The 19,993-nt window shown below is 56.8% G+C and overlaps 2 protein-coding genes across 2 annotated transcripts; one reads left to right on the top strand and one right to left on the bottom strand.

Annotated features, from left to right (window-relative positions):
* The first annotated feature begins 8,195 nt into the window (after positions 1-8,195).
* Positions 8,196-11,533, top strand: CAV3 (caveolin 3). The gene is made up of 2 exons (XM_042880993.1): positions 8,196-8,370; positions 10,707-11,533. The coding sequence occupies exons 1-2, from the start codon at positions 8,257-8,259 to the stop codon at positions 11,046-11,048; spliced, it is 456 nt and encodes a 151-aa protein (XP_042736927.1). The 5' UTR covers positions 8,196-8,256; the 3' UTR covers positions 11,049-11,533.
* A 666-nt stretch (positions 11,534-12,199) lies between these two features.
* OXTR (oxytocin receptor) lies at positions 12,200-15,787 on the bottom strand. Its single transcript, XM_042880992.1, has 2 exons — positions 14,810-15,787; positions 12,200-13,012 (listed from the first exon to the last, which is right to left on the bottom strand). Exons 1-2 carry the CDS (start codon positions 15,735-15,737, stop codon positions 12,765-12,767), a joined length of 1,176 nt encoding a protein of 391 aa, XP_042736926.1. The 5' UTR covers positions 15,738-15,787; the 3' UTR covers positions 12,200-12,764.
* Positions 15,788-19,993: the final 4,206 nt, after the last annotated feature.

Here is a 19,993-nt window from a genome sequence, read left to right on the forward strand (position 1 = left end):
GGGGTTGGATCAGCGCAGATGAAGGCTTCGGAGTCCTTTTTGCAGCACATCTCACTGCCGGAGCTCTGGGCTCACCCTGTGCTCCCCTCCTGTTGCTTTAGCTCACCCACCAAGATTTTTCATCTTTCGAAGCACCTGACCACCACCTGCATGTGAGGCACAGCCACCAGCAGCACAGCGCAGGGAGCAGGCACACCAGGCACCTCGCAGCCCCTGCCCAAATGGGACTGCTTTGATCCACCACAAATCTCTCAACTCCGAAGCCTTCATCTGCGCTGATCCAACCCCTCTGGAGCCAGCTGGGTCCTGGTCCAAAGCCAGGCCCATTTTGGCTCATAGGGTCGCATATCTCTTGTGCAAGCATTGCTATGGAAAGACAGTTTTAGGATGTGACTCTCCATCTTCCTACACTCTGATGCTGAAGAAATTAAGCTGACTGCTGTCAATGAGTATTCTGTTGCTGCAACAGTTACAGAAGTAGTAACCCCCAGGTACAGTGCTTCATGTTTGCTCTTTCAGAAGCATGGAAGCCCTGCAGGACTGGCCTGGCAATCCCCCCGGGGGAGAGGGGTGCTCAGCAGCGGACAAGGAGCAGCCAGCTCTGCTGCACAGCCAGCACCAGCTCACCCGCCTTCCCTGCTCTGCCTCTTTCCTCACTCCTGAATTTCTCCACCTTGTGGATTCCAGGACATGGTTAGTGGACATGGAGGGGCTGGGATGGCAGTTGGACTGAGTGATCTTAGAGTTTCTTCCAACCTTCATGATTCTGTGATTCTACCCACGCCAGGCCAGCAGCCTCCCCATTCCTGTCACTAGTCCTGATGCAGCTGCTACTCAAAGCCCTTTCCCTGCTGCCTGCAGGGATGCTTAAAGCACTCCAGCAGAAGCAGCAGGCGATGTGCATGCAGGGCACGTCAGATCCATCACACACCATGCATCCTGCCCAGCCCATGCCGTGCACCACAACATGACACCAGCTGGAGCCATGCTGGGGATGCACAGGGACTTGCTGCAAGGTGGCAGGGCTGCAGCCCAGCACTGAAGGTGCCAACTGCCCTCATTTCTCCAGGCTTTGGTCCAAATTTGATAGCTCAGCAGCACTGAAAGTGATGCCAACAGTGTAGATTGACCCCAAAAAAGAGCAACGTTTGGCCTTGAGTCCCTCCAATATTTGTTTTTACTATAAAAGGAATCAGACTGTAGATGATACATGGGTGAGCTGAGTTGGTTGCACAAGTAACTGGGAAAACAGATTGTTGTGTTTTCAAATGTTCTTCCCTTCTTTTGACAGCTCAAATTCTTTTTAAACTTCACCTCAGACTTCTTGAGCCATTCCATTTCCAGACCTGCAGCTGTGCTGTTTTGAGCCCTATCAAATGCAATCTCACTACCAGGCACTGCTCATCACAGAACAGCTCCAGCCAATGGCCTCCTCAAGGCCTCGTCAGGGAATGCAATGCGTTGGTCCTCCACATGTTCAGAGCCACTGGGCTGACACTGCTGTCATTCCACAGATGTTCTTCAAGTAACACCAAAGGATAAAAAGCAAAGCTGCAGGGGCAGCAACAGCAAATACAGCACAAAGAGCAAAACCTGCTCACAGCAGGTACACAAGCAGACAAAGCATCTCTTTGTGTGTTAACCCTCAAAGCACCACAGAGCAGCACCGAAATAAAATCGAGCTGAAAACATTAAACTGGCATTTTTGATTGTGCCACCCAGGTGGAAGAAGGGATCTGCAACCAACAACGTTGGTTGGCTTCACAAGGCCCCACGGCTGTGGCACAGCACCAGGCAGCTCTGCCACGCTTTGCTTGCTGCTTCCATCAGGGATGTGCAACTTTCCCTTCCCACATCTGAGCAGCAATGCTAAACAGTGGTAGATATCAGTCTTTGGTGACACAGCTTTCATACAGAAACAAGGGAAAGAATAACATTTATCCAATCTCACAGCTATCAGAGTATCTATTTTTCTGGCACTCTGGTGCTGCTTTCCCCTCAAAGAAAGAGCATTTTAATGAAATACCAGCAAGTCAGGCATGACTTTAGAGAGCACCAGAAATAGTGCGTGGAAGGAGAAGAGCAGCATCACTTTCTTCCACATATGGGTACTGATTGCAATGAGGGATTTACACACACAAAACTCATCCCTTTTGATTCTGACACACCAGACCCACCAGCCCAGAAGAGCCCTGCCCATTAGTTCATCCCATGGCTCAGTGCTCCATCAGCTTGGGGACAAAGGGCCACCTCAATCCCCAGAAACACTCTGAGGCTCACATGCCTGCAGGGGGCTCAGCGCCACACAGCTCTTAGCCCACATCTCCCACATTATCCCACAAGCAGCAGACTCACTCCCATCCCAGCGGCGATGGCACAGCTCCCATTTGTCCCAAGAGCACAGAGCTCTTTCAAGAAGCCTTAAGTTCATGCACAAATACCATTCAACACCACCCAAGGAACTGCTATGATTTGAGCAAGGGCATGCTGCCACAGCCACCACGATTTACAGCATATGGTTGGGGGAAGTCTATGAATATTAATTCAGTCAATTGTGCTGTCATAAATAGTCCTGGGCAGCCAACACCCATAAAGATGCAACTGGTTTGGGGTAGCTCCTGCAAAACTGCAGCACGAAGCACAGCCTGCTCATGGACCCCCAGTGCAGGCCAGGGCACAGCATGGCACAGTGCAGCACAGCAGTTGGCTCTGGGATACAAACACACAAGGAGAAAGCTCCATTTTTGCTGCCTTCACCATCTTGCCTTGAAGCCAAAGCGTTCCTATGAATAGAGCACAGCTAGGCTTGCAGAGCAGCTATCCATCACAGAAACATGAAAAAGAGCCACAGGCACCAGGGCAGAGCAGGGTGCTGCGAGGCAACGTGTGATGCTGTGGTTCTCCATTTAAAGACTTGACATGTCGTCTTCACAGCTTCACAGCTCTTCTTGAGCAGACACTGACAAAGTCACCTGGTTTCTATGCGTTCCAGATGGCCCCAAGTGCCCTGTCTGCCCCAGAACACCTCACACTGGGTACCAGGTCCTGGCTGAGCTCCAGTGGACATGAGAGCATCCACATTCCTACAGAGTTACAGTGCTTCCTCCAAAGGCCAAATCTGTACTGACATCCAAAGTAAACAAATCCTGCACCGCAGTCCTTAAAACAACTCCTTATCATGCCTAGTGTGAATAACAAAATGTCACAATATTTGCTCAAGGCACGTGGGTTGTTTTCAGTTACTGAGGTTTAGCAGAAAAAATACAGAGGTAACGGTTCCTCTGGGGGTGATTTGGCACCTCCCAGGGGATCAGGGCCTTCACTCCCTGCAAGGAGCAGCTGGAGCTCGGCAGACCTGGCTGCAGTGCAGGTCTCCATGTGCTGCAGTGATGTGAAAGTGAGGTGCAGGAGGGCAGCAGCATGCTGTCAGCACCAGGAAGCCCCACTGTTCTGCAGCAGCCCCTGCTGTGCCCTGAGCTCTGTGCAGCATTAACAGCAGCTGTGGGCACTGCAGAGCCTGAGGTGATGGGCTGGGGAGAAAGCACTCATGGTGCTGCCTGTTATCGAGGGCAGGAATTAGAGCATAGCTGACACCAGGCTCTAGCAATAACCAAGTCTCATTGCTGCTCCAAAACCCCATCTTCCCAGGCAGTAAATCAGGATGAAAACCATATATTGAAGCATTGAAAAAAGCACAGCTCTCAGCAGGGTGAGGTTTGCACCTGATCTGCTGCAGCACCCAAACTCCACAGCACAGCACAAGGTGCTGAGCTTTAAATTCCAAGCAGCAACAGCACCTCCAGCTCGCTCAGGAATTGCCCCCAGCTCTCCACCCCCAGCTGGGTCCTCACGGGAGCTCCCACCGAGCGAGGTCTCTGCCACGTGTAGGAGATTTTAAGGCTGGGTGATCACAGTGCTGCACAGATCTGGGCACAGTTTGCACCTATGCTCAGTCTGGGCAGTGCCCTCTGAGCTGCTTAGGTGACACTGTGCACAGAGCATCTCCTGAGGCAGTGGGCAGCACTTCCCATGGGCTGCAGCTGCCATGGCCTTCGCACTGCATTTGGCAGCGCACTCAGTGGGGACACAGATCCTTCCAGGACTGACAGCATTCCTTCTAGCTTACAGCAGCCCCTCTCAGCGCAGCACCCACCCAGGTCCTGCTGGAGCCACAGGAGCCCCAAATAGAGCCTTGGCTTTACCACTGCTATTTTGGGGGGAAGCAGCCAGCACCTGGATGGGCACCTGGGGCCATCACAATATTTAGCTTCTGGGCAACTGCTGTGGGGCAGAGCTACAATACGTCAGGAGCAGGAACAGAGGGAAGAGCAGCTGAAGCTTTTCACATGCAAAGCTCCTGGTGCTAGAAATAGGCCTCTATATTCTGCTCTGTTATTAAGGGCCTAACCTCCCTCCCAGGGCTGGAAAGGGCAATTTGATTTGTGTGCAGCAGGAGCCTTCTGGGCATGCCACAGTATTGATCAGCCCCACAGGCAGCGCTCTGCACATCTCTGCAATGACATCACCCAAAAAGCAGCATCTTCTCTCATTTACGAGGGGTAACATGCCTTGCTTTTCAGGATTGCATTTTATTTTTGGCTGCCTTGTACAAACACTTCACACAGTGTTTTACTCAAAGCTCAGATTACCCTAGCTGCCTTCAGAGAAGGGCTGGGCTCCTGGCATCATCCTTGGGCCACAAATCTCTGCACATAGCTCTACCAGCATATAGGCAAGAGAACCCCACACATCCTACTGGGCTGGAAGGGAATTGTCAGACACTCCTACAGGGGTAGCAAAGTGTTTCCCAGGTGCTAGGGGGGATCATGTGCTTGCCAGACAGCTTTAGCTGCCAGGTTTCTGGCTGCCTTCACCACAGTGTGATGCAAAACTCCCACCTGAGCAGTGACCACAACCATCCATGTGCTGGCACTGTCCCTCCTCACTACCTGAGCCCAGATTCACAGACAGCAGCAGTTCAGCTCTGCTGAAAGGGAAAGCATTATTCTATGGCTGCATGGATTTTGGTTAAAGGAAAAAAACTAATCAAGCCTCATTCCCTAGAATAAATAGCCAGTGGTGAGATAGGACCCCAGTTCTCAGCAGCAGCACACGAACTGGTTAAATCTGATTACAGGAGCACCCAATTGGGTATGACAAGTGATAAATCAAGAGAAGGTCCCACTAGATAAGGCAAAGCCAAACAAGGCTATTTTAAAATGAAAATCCAGAAGAATTTAGAGTACTGGAGAGAGAGATAAGCGCTGTGACTGAGAGGAGCTGAAAGCAGGCAGAGTAGGGCAGAGGCTGCTATATGGCAGCTCCCTGCGCCCGCAGCAAGTGAGGGCCGCCCTTGAAGCAGGCTCAGCACCACTCAGCAGTGCTGTGAGCAGCTCAGCCCGGGACCCTCTGCTCTCCCAGCACAGCCCCCAGACCCTGAGGCTTCACCACCCCTGCAGCACCAGCCAGGACCCCACAGCTGAGGACACTGAAGGAGCAGCTGTGTAGCTGAGGCACCCTGACTGCTCCAGAACCTGATTCACTTTGTTATTCCCTTCCAACTTGAAATAGGACATTTATTCAGCATTTAGAACACAGCTTTGCCCACAGCCATAGGGTTGTGATTAGGAAGTAGGTAGTGCCTGCTGAGCTGCTATGGCACCACAAATACAGCTGCACGTTTCCTACGATGCCCATTGCACTGGGCTGATCAAACCCAGCACTACATGCAGTACCTGGCTGCCCACTGCCAGCTGCCTGCCCTCATCCCACATCCACGCGGTGCTCACAGACTGGGTGCACTGTCACACCACCAGCACGGAGCTGCTCCAGCTGCAGCCCCATGAGAGCCAGGACATCGGCACCAAAGGAATCTTGTAACCGTTCAACCCAAGGAGAATTGCTGACTGCAGGCCATTTCCCTGCTCTGTGCTGAGAGGCTCCCACAGCTGTCCCTCTGCTCCTGGCACCTGTGGCACACAGCACCCACTGCCCCCTGAGAAGTTTGAGCTCCCACCTGAGCACCTGTAACACAGGCAGGAATGGAGAATGACTTGGATATTGAATCCATGCCCTCACGGCTGTACAAACACCACAGGTTTTGCTCTCCTTTAAAGGGCAATCTGCTTTGGTTTGAAACTAACTAAGGAGACTCAAATGATAAATGAATGTTTTTCTCTACTTCCACCTCAAAATTTAATTTTAATTGACATTGCACACGACACAGCTACTACTCAAACTTTTGTTCAGGAGCCACTTATTTTGGCCATGCCATTAAGCCTCCAGTGCAGCCCCAATGCTCCCAGCACCCAGTCTGAGCAGCAAGATCCAACCCAGCCCCACCAGACCCCACATGCTGACAGAGAGAAGGCCCAAAGGAGCTCACAGGAAGGAGACTTGAAAAGGAGCCTTTGTTTTGCTTTTTTAGAAAAGATGCAAGGAGAGCCGTGCTCCAGGCACTGCAAGCACCAGGCCCTTATGCTCCATCCCACCCAGCGACAGCTTCCCTTCAATTGCAACAGCTCTGTTCATTTGTCCCCTGACACAGACCAAGCTGGGCATCAGTCCTTCCCCCACTCTGCCCCAACCCAGATTTCCAGCACTGCTGTCCCTCCACCCCCATGCCATGTGCTCTCAGGGCACAGCACAAGCTCCATTTTGCCATGCTGCTCCCCAACATTGTCATCTATTTCTTTCCATAGAACTTTGATTTCTCTGGACTTTATTTTTTTTGTATTTATTCCTCTCTGCTCTAGAGGAATCTACTTCACTGGCTGGGCCTAAGCAGCAGGTTATTTTGCTGACCTCTAAGAAGGCTTCTGAATTCACAGCACGGTCCCTGCAGCCCACAGGCCAGCTCGGATCTTGATAATCATTTTAGGAAAAGAAACTCCCTCCTTGAGACCACGTATGGCCAATCCTGGGGGGGCAACGGGAGCTTGGTTTCTGCAGAGAGAAGCCTGTTGGATTTCTAGCAAACATCCCAAAAGGAAAAGTCTGAACTTCAGTGTGACCTGGATGCAGCACAGCAGCATTCTGCATCAGCCCCCTTCCTCCAGCAAGGCAGACATGCAACAAATGCATTATTGCCTACAGATGGCACTTCAGCTCCTGGTTGCCACTAATTGCTGACAAACCAGCACTATTTTTCACCCCTTGCCAGCTGTGCATCACAACTTGTGTGGTGTCCCACTTGCACTCCGACAGCACCCCGACCTATTTATATCCCCACAAGCAGCTCCCAGCACTACCTCAGGCGGCTGCTGGCTGCACACAGACAGCCCAGCTCTCATGTTCCTCCTCCCACACCCTGGACACCGGATCCGCATGCCTGCAGCACCCAGCTGCAGCCCAAAGGCAGAGTATGACGCACACCACAGGGCATGGGGCTGCACCCAGCTCTGCAGGCCCCACACAACCCCGCTGCAGCAGCCCTGCACTGGCAGGCAGGCAATAGCGTGGGGCAGAGCAGAGCAGATCCAGCTCCCCACCACACAGCAGCTGCACTCCTAAACCCAGCGCTGGGCCCCGGCCAAGCAGCACTGCTTCTCCATGAGATGGCTGTCACACTCCTTGCACCCGGAGCCGCACACACACCAGCACTGGGTGCTTTGCTCGTCTCCCAGCAGCACCCATCACTGTCCATATCTCCGTGGTTAGCTTTGGTGAAAGCTCAGCTTGAACGCCCATGACCAGGACGTGGCCATTGAAACCTGCCCCAGTGCAGCAGCCAGGGCACCTCACAGCATTCTCCCATCCTTACCAGTGCCATTTACCCTCACACAGACTCACAGGTTTTGCATGGTTATTTCCCACCCATTTTGCTCCTGTCTCTTAGAATGCTTTGTGTTGGAAGGGACCTTTAGGATCACCTCCTTCCAACCCCCTGCTATAGGCAGGGATACCTCCCTCCCTCTAAACCAGGTTGCTCACAGTCTCATCCAGCCTGGCCTCGAGTGCTGCCAGGGAGGGAGCATCCGCAGCCTCTCCATGCAACCTGCCCCAGTGACTCACCCACACAATGTGTGCTGAGGACATCTGCTACAAACTACACCACAGCAGCTTTAGCCAAGGATGTGTCAGCCCCCAGAGCCCCCCCAGGCCACAGGGTCCCTCCAGCACAGCCCCTTTAAGGGCACCGATGCAGCACGACATTAATTTTAGCCTGGAGCACAGCCAGGGCGTGGGGCAGCTGCTCAGCTCTCACAGCCTGCCCTCTGCACTGCCCCAGCACTGCAGCCCAGCAGCACCAGAGCCATGGCTGAGGAACAGAGAGAGCTGGAGGAGAGGATCATCATCAAAGACCAGCACACCAAGGAGATCGACCTGGTGAACAGAGATCCAAAGCGGATCAACGAAGACGTTGTAAAGGTAAGGACTTCCTGAGCACTGCTTTTAGGAGACTAGCTCCCTTCCCATTGCACAGAGTGTAAGCAGCCAGGTCTTCATCACTGCCATGAGGGCCAGAGGCTGCACTGCAGGTGGCAGGGGGAGGAGAACAGCCTCTGGTCCCACTGTGCATGTGGCCCCATTGATGCTATATTCTATTCCTTGAATGCACTGCCCGTCTCCACTGGCCTGAAAACATATGGGGCTGCCCTCACTGGTCACAGCAGTGGGAAGCCAAAAATAAAATGGGGTCAGCCCATACCACTGCTTGAAAGGGAACCTTTGAAAAAAGCTGAGAAGAACTTGCTAATGTTCAAGGCTCAGCAGTTCGAGCAGCAGAGCACTGAGATAAGCACTGTCCTGTTTGCAAGAAGACCGTTTCCCCTGCATGCCAGCACGGGGTGCAGCAACCCGCTTCTATTTTTGATCAAAAGGAGCACACGTCTCTGAAAAGGGGAGAGGAGAGAGAAAAGGGAAAAGGAACGCCTCTTCCTAAGCAGTGACCATCGAAACTTGTCCGCTCTGTCAGTCGTGTAATGGGATTTGTTAGAATAATACTGGGGTAAGGTTGGCCTAAAGTGGGGCAAGGAGGAGAGGGATGAGTTTTATTAAAACTGCTTTGAGATCAAAGCAAACGGCACACCAGGAGGGATGGCACAGCCCAAGCTGCTCACAAAACTTCTGAGCAAGCTGTGACCTTGATGGCACCAGTGAAAAGCATTTGTGTGCTGAAACGCTTTGTATTCCAGTGGAACCCCGGCAGTGCCCTGAGGGGCTGCGCAGTGACAGCCATAGGAGGGCACCCTGCAGGCCTCTGTGCAGCAGAGCTGCTGGGGATAAGGGCCAGCCGTGGGAAGGGGATGCAGTGCAGGAGCAGCACCCAGTGCCTGCAACAAGGCCTCCCCATCCTCCCCAACCACAGGCCATTCCCATCCCCTTTTTCCTCTCAAGCTCCAAAAACTCTGCAGAGGATTTTCCAGCCCATCAACTCATGTAATTAGACTACTTCCTCTGTTTTCAAAGCATCTGATGAAGCCACCTCGCATTCTTCCAGACCCAAAAATAGACCAGACGATAAGCTGGGCAGGGAAAGGCACAGCCACAGCCCCAGCACTGTGGAAAAACATGAGCAGCTGAAGCCTCTCCACAGTGGGCAGCAGCACACCAGGAAACACCCCGGGCATACATCAGAGCCGTGCAGAGAGAGGCAGCAGCCACATAGGCGGAAGGGCACCCACCTGCAAGCAGAGTCCTGGCACACATACAGCAGCAGCAGCAGCGCGTGGCAAAGCCCTGGAGCCTCCAGCCTCCTCCCAGCCGTGGCACAGGATGTGCAGGTGGTGCCTGGAGGCACTCGCTGAAGGCTGTGGGGCAGAGCCCAGCTCAGCATTCAGCCTGTGTCCTATCTCTCCTCAATAGCCCCTCCTGATACGCAGGGAGCAAAAGGAAGAGAGAAGGGCAGACTCCTTCTTATAGCCTGCTGCTGCCCTCACTAATTATCCCGATTAGCTGGCCAGGCAGCTGGAACCTGTTTGGATCTCAGCTGGGCAGGGTCTGGAGGGGATTGGAGCTGCTCCCCTGTGCCCACCTGCACCCACACACAGGGCTGTTCTTTCCCAGCCCGTGTCAGTGTCTGTCCTGGTGCCTGCTGCCAACCCCAGGAAATTAAAGGTGATGCGGAATGACCTTATGATCAAAGAGCTTTCAAAAACAGAAGAGATGCTGCAGTTGGACATAAATGCATAAGCAGACATGTCAGCCTAACCAAGGAAAGGTGCTTCTTCTGAAGAAAATTGGCTTGGTTCATGCATTCCCTAAAAATGGTTTCCAATGCAGCAAGGTCTGTGCATGATTTGGAGGCTCTTAGGAATATTTGCAATGCTCCCAATGGCTGTGTATAGCAATGATATTCCTGCAAGAGCATGGCCAGGCTGATCCCTCCCCCTTCAGCAGAACGCAAACAGGCAGAACCAGGTATCTCACCTCCAGATGTATAATAAGAAAATCATAGATCAGGAGCACCGTGGGGTTTTACTAGCACCAACACCTCCTGCGTGTGGGCAGCCCATGTCCTTGAATGATAAAAAAGCATAGGAATGGGCTCTGTCTTCCTCAAGTATGGCTGTGCCCATCCCCGCCTGTGGCCATGTCCTGTCCTGTGGGCACAGTGCACTGCTGGGCACGAGGTCCCTCCAACCTGGGCCTGGTGTCTGTGCCCACCCTGTGACGGAACCAATCCCTCCCCCTGAGCTTCCCCGCACACAGCAGCTCCTGCACCTCACCTTGTGCCAACGCTCCCTCCCTCCGTCCTGTGCCAGGTGGATTTCGAGGATGTGATAGCTGAGCCCGTGGGGACGTACAGCTTTGACGGTGTCTGGAAAAGCAGCTACACCACCTTCACCGTCAGCAAGTATTGGTGCTACCGGCTGCTCTCGGCCGTGCTGGGCATCCCCCTGGCCGTGGTCTGGGGCTTCCTCTTCGCCCTCATCTCCTTCTGCCACATCTGGGCGGTGGTGCCCTGCATCAAGAGCTACCTGATCGAGATCCAGTGTGTCAGCCGCATCTACTCCCTCTGCATCCACACCTTCTGCGATCCGCTCTTCGAGGCGCTCTCCAAGATCTGCAGTAACGTCAGGGTCGTGCTGCGAAAGGAAACCTAAATCCCAGCAGCACCACAACCGCCGCGCTGTGCCGGTCCCCGAGCAGCCACAGTGCCCGCTGGGTCTCTGCTGCCGTGCCGGGGCTCTGGGCACATCTGTCCTTGGGATGTCAAGGACACAGAGGCACCTGTGTGCTCTACTGGTGCTGCCCCGAGCGCTGTGCTGCCCCGGGGCCCAGGAGGTCTCTTTGTCCAGATATTATTCTCAATTTATTCTTCCCTCGGCTCCCAACAAGTATTTGAGGCCAAAGTCCTTCCCAACGCGATGCCACAGAGAGAGGCACAGTTTGCATGGTGCTCCTCTGCTGCGGGGTCGTGGAGCTCTGCTGCCCTCAGCAACGTTGCACTGATGCTGCACAGCACTGCGCCTCGGGGTGGCTGCAGTTACATGTAGTGAAGGATATTTGAATGTTTGTAGGAAAAAAATGTTTCTGAAAACACTTTATCACAGGTATTTTTTTAAAGGCTTTTGTTGAAATAAAAAGAATTTAAAACCACATTGGAATTATGTTCTTTTTAGTGTTGCCGTTGTTCTGCTTATTCCCATCCTGAGCCAAATCCCAGCCCAGCTCCCACCACCTCCCACCTCCACGGCCCCACAAGCAGCACACGCCGCCCTGCCGCAGTGCCTCTGATTCCCTTTGGCCCTTTGAGGCCATGGTTGGTGTCCTCCTGTGGTGACAAATCCCCACCATGCCTCACTGCCAGGAGAAAGAAGATGAGCACAGGGGGAAAAACGGTGTGCTCTGGGAACACCTTAAACCAGTCTGGTGGAAGGTGCTGAGATGGGCTGTGCATGCTAACAGCTCACTGAAGCTCCTGGAAAAACATGGAAAGGAAAGCCACAGCACGGCAGGTAACAATGTATGTGTTGGTGACAGTGAAAAAAGAAACAGGTACAGATTTCAGTGCGCTTTTTGTACCCGCTCCCAATGCTAACACTGAGCCTTGCTGCATTCACAGGGTTGCAGGCAGTGAGGAGAGCAGCACCAGGCCCCCCTCAGCACTGCCTCATGCAGCACATGGAACACTGAACACAGCACTCAGCGCACTGCCCTGAGCTCAACAGCACCCTCACACCATGTGAAATGCATCACAGCCATCCATGGCCTTCGCCCTTTGGCACAGTGCTCCTCCTGCACCTCCCCTCCATCAAGACACAGCCAGAAAGTTTTATTTACAGGTATTCCTTAACAATTAAAAAACCCATGCTGTGAGCATGACTTTGTGCGTTACAAAGCAAGAAGGTTGCATTGGTGGAAAAGATCAAATGCTATCAGCTGCAGACCCAGAACAAGTGCTTGGCCTCGGAGGACCAGATAGCAGCTCCTCAACCCCACGGAGCCCCAGTGTAACCCAGATGCCTTAGGAGAAGCCTGGAGCACGCTCAGCAGATGCATTATTGCACAGATCCCCAGTCCCACGCTGGCATTACTCCTGCCAGCCCGCAGTGCCCACCCTCAGCCCCGTCCCAGATGAGCTCCATGCAGGAGGCAGGAGGGGCTCCGACGACGGTCCGTGCATTAAAGCCGCCGGTGGGAACGGGCCAGGCGCTGCTCAGCCCCGCACAGCCCTGAGCGCGGAGTTCTCCTCGCCGCTGCCCGGCCCGACGCGGCGCGCTGCCCGCGCTCTCCCGCACACACGTCTGTACCCCTATTTATTTACACCGCACTCCCCACCGCAGTCCCAGCGCTTCCCAGCACTCGGCCCGGTGCCCTCACGTGGAGGGCGGCTGCGCCAGGCTGCGCTGGCTGCTGCTGCGGCAGCTGAGCACGAAGGAGGACGAATGGCTCTTCCTGCCCACGCTCAGCTCGCAGGCCGGCCGAGCCTTCAGGTACCGCGCGGAGCAGCAGAGGAAGCGCCGCATCAGGTCGTGGAACAGGTGCCCCGTGTACAGCATGTAGATCCAGGGGTTGCAGCAGCTGTTGAGGCTGGCCAGCAGCATGGCGATGATGAAGGGGGAGGCTGCAAGGAGAGAGCGCGTCAGGTGCGGGGGGCGAAGATTTCGCTGTGGGCCCCCGACCCCGCGCTGCCGCTGCGAACGCAAACAGCGGGCGGAGGGCGGAGCCGCGGCCACGGCACCGCGCTGGCACGGCGCGAAGCGCTTTCCCTCCCGACGGCCCGGAGCTCAGATCGGTTCCGTCCCATCAGAACGGGGCTGCGGACCCACAGTCGCGCCAACCCCCAGCCCTGTGCCCCCGCCCTGCTCTCCCTGTGTCCTGCTGGGAAGCACCGGGTCTGGCTGTGTCTGTTCCCTCTGCGCCTCAGCCAAAACGCGCTCACACCTCTGAAACCAGAAGAAAAGCACAAACTGTGGCTCTGGTTTCCAAATTCCCCTTTAACCCGCTCACCCACAATTCCTGCTCTAGTGACAACTGCTCCAGCTGCTCCTAATAAAAGGAAACTGCTGAAAGTCCGTGGTGAGAGAACTGAGGCACATCACAGCATTTCAATCTACTTTAGAAAAAAAGATATACATTCATCTTTCGCTGACTCAGCTCTTCTGCCTCTGGAGCTGATAAATTGCACTTCATGGTGCATGGCTGCACCATTAGGCCCCCAAGAGCGCCCCAGGAGCGCCCCGAGAGCCAGATCGGCCCGCCAGGGCAAGGGCTGGGGACATTACATGGCAGAGATGGGGATGTCACATGGAGGGACTCCCTGCTCTGTTCAGGGGCCAGCAGAGGCAGACGCGGCCGCGTTCTGTGGGCAGCTGCAGCTGAGAGCCCGGTGCTCCGTGCAGCCTTGTGGACAAAGCACCAGCGTTTGCTCGCTGATGGGTCAGGAGAAGCCCTCGGGGCTGCGGGTTGGACATACAGTGAAAGACACGGCATCGTCAGCGTCTGAAAATCAGACATTCGGACTAGACCGAATTCGGAAAACCAAGAGAGAGCTGTCGGGAGCATCCGGGAGGGCTTAAAAAGCTGTGCTGAACTTCCACACCTGCAGTAAGCGAGCAGAGAGAAGCAAAAAAGGCACAGCGAGGGCGGCTGGAGCCGGGCAGGAGAGCTGCTCCGGCGGCAGGGCTGCGGGGACATCGCGGTGCCACCAACAGCCCGGTACTGGCGGACCGGACCCAGCCGCAGAGCACAGAGCCGCAGCCCGGTGTTGGCCTCCGGCAGCCCCACACTGCGCACTGCTGCTGGTGCCCAAAGCGCTGCCCCTGAGCGCACTTTGCTGTCCTTCCTCTCAGCTCACAAAGTTGTGCAGAGCTTTTCCGCGCGCGGCTTTTCCCAGGTGCGGGGACGCTCCCGTGCAGGGGCAGCAGCGGCTCGCACAGCACGCGGATCTGAGCCGGGCGGTGAGTCTCACTGCTTGCAGCCCCGGGGATGGCAGCAGCAGCCAGCACCGAGCGTAAAACATAGCAAAGCAGTGACACCGCATCCAGGAGGCAAAACTCTTAAATCAGAGGGCTTTTGGAAGACCTGTGCTTCATCCAGAGCCATACAGAAGCAGCACAGTGCCCGGGCGGGTGAGAACAGAGGGGAGGGACGGGAAGGCAGAAGAGTTGCAAGCAAAGAAGTCAGCGGCGACAGAGCGGTACCGCAAGGGAAAAAAAAAGGATTGGGCACGGGAGACGCGCGGCTCCAGTGAGGGGAGCTCAGGGGCAGCCGCCGCCTCCTCTCTCGGTGCTGCTCCACGCTCAGAACCTCTCCTCGCCCCTCCAGACTCCCGAGCCCCCGAGACGTTGCTGTCTCTCCCAGCCCCCGGCCCGGAGCGCCGCAGTCCCTGCACGCACACAGCCGCGGGGGGAGGACGTACCTTCCTGCGGAGCGTTGGTGTCCCACACCGACCACATCTGCACGAAGAAGAAGGGCGTCCAGCACACGATAAACGCCAGCACGATGATGAAGGTCATTTTGACTGTCCGGATCTTGGCTTTGGAGATGAGCCGCGTGCTGCTGACCCTGGCAAACGCCGCTCCGCCGCGGGCGGTGGAGCTCAGCCCCCCGGGGGGGCCGTGGGCCGTCTTCAGCTTCACGTTCTGCCAGATTTTGAAGCTGATTAAGCCGTAGCAGACGCTCAGCATCAACACTGGGATGATGTAGACCATGAGGGTTATCCAGGTGACATAGGCTTTGGGTCCCCAGGGCTGGATGAAGTCCGCCCAGCAGTCGTAGACTCCGTTCCCCACATCCCGCAGGGAAAAGATGTGGATCTGGGGGATGCTGACCAGCAGGCACAGCAGCCAGGTGAGCAGCACGGAGACCCGGTCCGCCCGCCTATGCAGGGACCGCAGCGGCTGACAGATGGCCAAGCAGCGGTCCAGGGACATCAGCAGGAGCATGTAGGTGGAGGCGAACATCCCCACCACCTGCAAGTACTTGATCAGCCGGCAAAGGAAGTCGGGGCCGTAGAACCTGAAGGTGATGTCCCATATGAGCTGGGGCAGGACCTGGAAGACGGCCACCACCAGGTCGGCGATGCTCAGGTGCTTCATGAAGAAGTACATGCGGGAGTGCTTCTGCCGGGTGGTGTGGATGGCCAGCAGCACGCACAGGTTGCCGCTCAGGGCGAGGAAGAGGATGAGGCAGAGCACGGTCACCTCCACCTTGGCCATGTCCTCGTTCCGCTTCAGGGGGTCCGCGGTGCCGTTCCTGACGGTCGCTCTGTCCTCGGGCTGCAGGCTGCCGTTCCCCAGAGTGCCGTTGGCCCACAGGCCGCTCCCCGCCAGGTACAACTTCTCCATGGCCGCCCCGCATAGAGCCGAGCACCTCCCGGCCCCTCACGACCCCGCTCTCCGCGGCGCCGCGTCCCCCCCGGGCGGCTGTGCCCGAAGAGCCCCCCGGCCGCACCCCGGGCTCCCGCCGCATCCGCAGCCCGCGGTCCCGACGCGACAGCAACGCGAGGAGCGGCACGCGGGGGGGCCGGCAGAAGAGCGCCGTCCGGCCGGCAATCCGCGGCCCCGCCGCTGCCGCACGCGGCTCCAGCACGGGGAGCGCGGAGAGGACCCCCAGCCCCGGGCGGGGCGGGGAAAGGGATGGGGATGGGGAGGGGGCCGGCTCCGTCCCGCCCCGCCCGCGGGCACGGATGGGACCGGGGTAGGTCCCGCCCGCTCGGAGCGGCCGCGAGAGGGAGCGGCAGCGCCGCGCCGTGCGGCCCCCGACCCCGATCCGCGCTCGGCGAGCTTCGACCCGAGGAGGATCCCCTCTGTGCGGCGGCCGGCAGCGGCGGTTTTGGGCTCTGACGCTGGAAAAGAGCGGCGCGTCCCTGAGCTATGCCGGGTTCGGGGCTCTCCGCCGGGGCTGTCCCCGTGCCTCGGCGGGAGCGGATGGCAGCCGCGTGCCGCTGCTCGCGCTGTGCTGCCTGGCAGCCGGAGCGGCGGCGACCCCCGAGGAGTTTTTCTTTCGGGATTATCTGCGAGTCCTGCTACGCCACCGCTAGAAAGGAAAACATACGCGGCTACGTTCGATACCGTTCGCCGTCAGTGCCGACCTCGGCCCTCGCACGGCGGGGCAGAGCAGTGTTTCCTCAGCGCTCGCTCCCCCGACGGCCCAGCACTGCGCTGCTCACGGAGCGGAGGAGCACCGCGCACCTCCGCCCGCCTTTCTCCGCAGCAGCGGCCACGCGGGGCCCCCCGGCTCTTTTTCACCGCGCAGCCCCGAGCGGCCTCCCAGCGCAGCGCTGCCGCCGTCCCACCGCGCTGCTCCCCGCCGCTCCCACCCTTCGGCCCCGAACAAACATCCCCGCGGTTATTTTTAAAGATTTTTGGGAACCTTTTGCTCTGTGCGAGATGTAAAAATGTTAAACGCTTTGGCGAGTTCTTCCTTCCAGGGTTCACGCTCTTCTCCCTCCGGGCAATAAAACGCTGTGGGAATCGCTGAGGATAGCAGCTCACCATGGGCAATGCTTTCTTTTTTTTTTTTTTTTTTTTTTTTTCCCCTCGTTCTACTCTTTTCAGGAGAGTTCTGTAGGAGGAAGGGACCTCGCTGAGATCCTGGCTGTGGTGGAGTCAGGGAGAGCTCTGAGCTGCCTTCGGGTTCGGTTCGGCGCTGCTTCTTCGGCGTCCCGCTCCAGCTGCAGGCTGTGCCTGGGGGCGGGTTGGGGCAGCCGCGCTGCTGCCACACACCTGAGGTGTGGATCCTGGGATGGGGCAGCGCTGCCCCCTCCGTGCTGTCAGAAGGTCGTCAGCCCCAGCTGCAAGGAGCCCTTCGTGGGATAGGATGCAGACCACAGCCTGCGCTGCTTCTGGTGCCCGGGAGTGCTGTGCTGTGCACGGGGAGCTCGCCGGGGCTCGTCCTGTTTGTCTCCCTGCCAATGCCAAACCTGATGCTCTGTCCGTTCTGACCTAGAGGTGCAGAAGGGTCCTGCTGAGCTGCTGAGGGGAAGGGCTGCACTCCTTGTGTCCAAACACGGGGTTTAAGGTGTGGAAGGTTTCCATCAGCCACACTTGGAATGTGCTGGCTCTGGGTGAGGCTCCATGCTGACATCTGCACAGAGCACAGGGTGGGCTGCAGAGCCAGGCCAAGAGCTGGATGTTCTGCAACCAAACCCTGGCAGAGCAGCAGCAGGGAGCACCTGTGGCCTCTGACAGAGGGCTGCGATTTACTCCTCCCCACCACAGAGGGGGATCAAACCAGGAGAGCAGCGCTGCAAGCCACATGCTACACGTGCACCCTGAAGGGAAGCCTGCAGCCCCTCACTGCCGTTGGGGTACCGCAGCACAGCATGCCTGCAGCTTTCCTCTCCCATCTCCTGCGCACCCCCAGCTCCCAGCACATCCCTCAGCTTTGGGGCTGGACAGCCTCACTCAGAGCTCTGCCTTCATGAGGCCTGCCTGCAGCGAGCAGCACCGACAGCATCTCCATCCATACGAGTTTCTCCTCTCCCGGGTGGCTCAGAGACACACATCACTCGCTGGGTTTTGGCACCTGCCCCACCTATTATACAATATCTGATTCTCCCACACGTTTTCTCATCTATTACCCCGAGTTTTGGCTGTCACCATTTGGCAGCTGATATGTTGTTTTACCAAGCCACAAAGATTCACCCAAAGGCAAAGTGCTTCAGCAGAGAACGAGTTCCTGCAGTGTCCCAGGGTGCTTCCCAAGCAGTGGGACCTGCAGTGCTGCACGAGGACAGGAGGTCACCTCCACCACGTGCAGCTCTTCTCCCGGCCGTGGGCTGAGACTGAGCCCAGCGCTCACTGGTGGGGGCCATGCTGTCCTACCCCTGCCCCATCCCTGTGCCACCCCTCCCAGCCCAGCCGGGCAGCTCTCCCCACCTCCAGGGCTGAGCAGTGCTGGAGCCCTTGTCCCCGCAGCAGCAGCACTTTGGTGTGCAGAGCAGGAGGTGCAGCGGGCAGAAATCACAGGACTTGTTCTTTTGAACATTCCTCTCCTTATCAACTTTGTTCAGTTCCCATTAAAGGGAAACCCCCCGACCCATCCTCAGAACGACTAATTCCACTCAAAACAAACTCCCTCTGTAGTTGCCAGCTGCCATAATGAATTATTTCACGGTGCCCATAAATGCTGCTTTGAGCAGCCGAGGCTGTCAGCGTCAGATGTGAACCAGCTCCTACAGGTAGCTCCCCGGCAGGACCCGGCCGGGCACGGCACGGAGCAGCGCCTGCAGGCACGGCGGATGAGCAGCTCCCACCCGACAGCAGCAGCGCAGTCACCGAGCAATCATAACCCGTTGCTGTCAGCCGCACGTGGCCGCTGCCGCTGCTGTGCGTGCCGCAGGAGCCCTTCTGACCGCGCAGCTCCAAACCGCGTTACTGACTGGCAGCGCTGCTTATGCTTATCCCCTTCTAAAGGGGAACAGCAGGAGATGTGTGAGAGCCCGGTGCAGTTCCATCACGCAACCTGCACGGCAACTTTCCGGCACCAATTAGTGATGGCGCGGTGCCAGGCTGGGCGGCCCGATGCCGTGAGAGGGTCCGGCCGTGGGGCTGCAGCTGCAGCCGGCGATGTCTGCGTGGGAACGGGACCGCAGGAGCGGGACGTGGCGCTCCGCGGCGCCGGGAGCACCGAGCCATTGGCAGCCCGGCGCGGGGACGGGGCGGGGACACCCCGCAGCTCCATCTGCAGGCAGAGCTCCCGGCAATGAGAAAACAAACAGCGCTGAGGCAAAGAGGCCTGAGAGAATCACAGGGTTTTCTGAGTCACCCCCCGCTCCTTCCAGCTTTAATACATCTACAATGCCGCCGAGCTGGGAAGATATTTGTTTTAAAAATACATGCGTTGGAATAATCAAAAGCGCCAGGGCTAAATTTAATTTCGATTTACTGCTGCATCCGAAATAGCAGTTTTTCCAACAGCTCTCTGGAATCCCAACTTTACAGCCCCCATGGCACACGGGCCTGGCAATGCTTCAGGTCCCAGCCGCGGTCGCTCAGATGGAGCTCTCACCAACAGCTGCAGGCGTTGCAGGCACTGTGCAGTGGGATGGGAGGCTCACCTGCTGCTCCTTCCTGCTCCCTCCTGCCCACCCCGTGTGCCCAGCACTCAGCCCGCAGGAGGCCCGGCTTTGGTAACTGCCTACAGACACTGAGATGTGTGTTCCTGTGCACACACCGCCCACAAAAGGCAGAACTCTGCTTTGGTAACAAAACTGCAGAATGTTGCTGTATTTAGGTGAGGGCGGGGAATGAAGACAGAGAAAAGAATGGTTCTGCTGTTCTTCACAGGAGGGCACAGGAATAACGTGGCAGCCGTGACTGAAATCCCTATGGATCAATCCATCGGTGCTCTGATCCCCCAGCAATACAAAACACAGCATCATTGGGTCCAGAATGCCCACTGAAAGTCCATTATGTCAGTGAGCTCTGTGATGGGATAACATTACCCAGAGGTAGGGTCATGACAAGGGACAGCATTGCACACCTGGAGGTGCAGGGAAGGTTGGCCCGGGACACGCTGTGTCTCAGTGCATGTGACCCCATCCGACCTCCCAGGCACAGCCCAGGGCACAGCACAGTGTGAACCAAGGAGAAACGCC

Source organism: Lagopus leucura, unplaced genomic scaffold (genome assembly GCF_019238085.1).
Source record: "Lagopus leucura isolate 7727_CA_CO unplaced genomic scaffold, USGS_WTPT01 Super-Scaffold_100028, whole genome shotgun sequence".
NCBI classification, from domain to species: Eukaryota; Metazoa; Chordata; class Aves; order Galliformes; family Phasianidae; genus Lagopus; species Lagopus leucura.

Excerpts from the sequence above, each read along its gene's own strand:
- OXTR (XM_042880992.1), bottom strand. The coding sequence starts at position 15,737 with ATGGAGAAGTTGTACCTGGCGGGGAGCGGCCTGTGGGCCAACGGCACT. Across the intron at positions 13,013-14,809 it reads CACCAACGCTCCGCAGGAAG|CCTCCCCCTTCATCATCGCC; the intron begins GTACGTCCTCCC and ends CTCTCCTTGCAG.
- CAV3 (XM_042880993.1), top strand. The coding sequence starts at position 8,257 with ATGGCTGAGGAACAGAGAGAGCTGGAGGAGAGGATCATCATCAAAGAC. Across the intron at positions 8,371-10,706 it reads TCAACGAAGACGTTGTAAAG|GTGGATTTCGAGGATGTGAT; the intron begins GTAAGGACTTCC and ends GTCCTGTGCCAG.